The 1835-nt window shown below is 35.5% G+C and overlaps 1 protein-coding gene across 1 annotated transcript in view; it reads left to right on the top strand.

Annotated features, from left to right (window-relative positions):
* Positions 1 to 1752: 1752 nt before the first annotated feature.
* The window catches only part of LOC103609142 (olfactory receptor 52D1), a 2772-nt gene continuing 2689 nt past the window's right edge, over positions 1753 to 1835 (top strand). The window contains exon 1 of the mRNA XM_008593498.1: positions 1753 to 1824. Coding sequence (XP_008591720.1) covers positions 1753 to 1824 — 72 coding nt within the window. The remainder of the gene's footprint in view (positions 1825 to 1835) is intronic.

The following is a 1835-nucleotide window of genomic DNA, read 5'->3' as shown; positions in this document are numbered from 1 at the left end:
AGGAAGTGAGAACATGCCAGGAAGAAATGGAAGAGATGATGATAGTGACTCCAGCTCTCTAGACCGTACCATCCAAGCTTGATTCCATATTACCACAGGTCAGTGACATGGCTGAGCCCCAAACCATCTGGTGTCAGCACTGAAAATCTCAATGCAAATAGTAGGGGTCTCCCTACTTCTCTACCACCTTGGAGTTGAGATAATGAGTAAAAGTTATTGCAGCATTAGGAAATGATATTAGACAAAATGCCTAGTTTGAAAGAGACAGGAATTCAGGTACTGGACATAGTAATGGATGACAGGTGGGGGAGAAAAAAGCAAACTCTGAATCGGAAAAAATGGAACCTAATTACAGTTCTGCAAGTGACATGCCTTGTTATCTAAATTTCATCAGTTCACCTCTCTGGACTTGGTCTTTCCATTTTAAGGGGTGTGGATGATAAATTATACCTTGTTTTCTCTAGAGTATATGTTTTTAGGAGGTAACAATCTTGTAAAAAATTTTTTTTAAAGTGTGAGAAAACTGTTTTGTGTATTCAAGCTTTTAATCCTATGAATATTAATCTTTGCTCAGCCACAAAATCTTGTGAGGTTAGTAGCTAGATTATGTCACTACCAATTTTGAGTTAAAAACTGAGCACAAAAAAGTTTTTGGATTTTTCCAATGCCTCATACTGAGCAGATAGAAAACCCGAGAATGACCACGGAGTCATTTTCCTTTCTAAATTGAGACTCTCCAAGGAGGAAGAAATTTGTTCAAGGTCACAAATCAATCTTGTTGTGGAATCAGGACAAAAATTCAGGTTCCATGTATTCTACTAGAATTCTTTTAGTACACAATATATTATTGAGAGAATGTATGTAATACTGTCATTCAANACAAAAGTGCTCAAATCATAGCACATAGTCAATGATGAGGCATGGAAGCATATTAAGGATGTCTGAACTCTTTCTAGACAATTCAGAAAAGATTTATTTTTTTCTTTGTCATATATCTGGGAAAATACACTACAAACAGAAAAGTATATCCATCATAATATCAATATGTCAAAAACTCAATAGTATGTTACTAAGAGTTATCAGAAATAAGTCTTTAGTGAACATTGATAAAAATGTCTAGGTATAGACACAATCACAGGGAGTGTGAAAGTTACAAATGCAAAAAGATGGTTCCAGTCCAATATGATATTGCAAGGTAGTGGAAGAATGAAAAAGAAAAATTAAAGATTAAAAAAAATAATTGAGACTCACAATGGACTAGATTAGAAAGCAAAACCCTCAGGTAGGCAGCAAAATTAGCTCTGAAATTTAAAAAAAATAAATAAATAATAAGGGTAAAGAAAAGGAAGGAGACTCCTTAGGCATGTGAAAAAGCATGAATGAAAGACAAATAATATCCCTAGATATGGATGGACTAAAGGTCAATGAAAGATGTGCAGGATGTGGTAGGGGATAAATCTAGAAGTGTCAGCTTGGGGAGATAAATAAATACTTAGGTTGGTGCTGTGAATTTAGAACTCAAAATAACATTATTGAAGACAGAAATTGGCAGGACGTTTTACAAAATAAATGATATGTTGTAGAGTCTTTTCAGATTCTTGAGCAAGTGAAAAGCAATAAATATTTCTTCACAGTCTGAAATACATTATTTCAGTGAAAGTTCATCATTTGACGTGAATAAACCAAATATCTGGTGTTACAGGGCATGTACACCATCACCCCTTGAATACAGCCCTTCACTTACCAAAGAGGATGTCAGATTCTAACTTCAGTGACAACAGTCTCCCAGACACTCTCTTCCTCACAGGGATACCAGGGCTGGAGGCTGCCCACTT

This window comes from Galeopterus variegatus, unplaced genomic scaffold, assembly GCF_000696425.1.
Source record: "Galeopterus variegatus unplaced genomic scaffold, G_variegatus-3.0.2 Scaffold9261, whole genome shotgun sequence".
Classification (NCBI taxonomy): Eukaryota; Metazoa; Chordata; class Mammalia; order Dermoptera; family Cynocephalidae; genus Galeopterus; species Galeopterus variegatus.
Note: the sequence above shows the minus strand (reverse complement) of the source record. Positions and strands in the feature narration are given on the sequence as shown.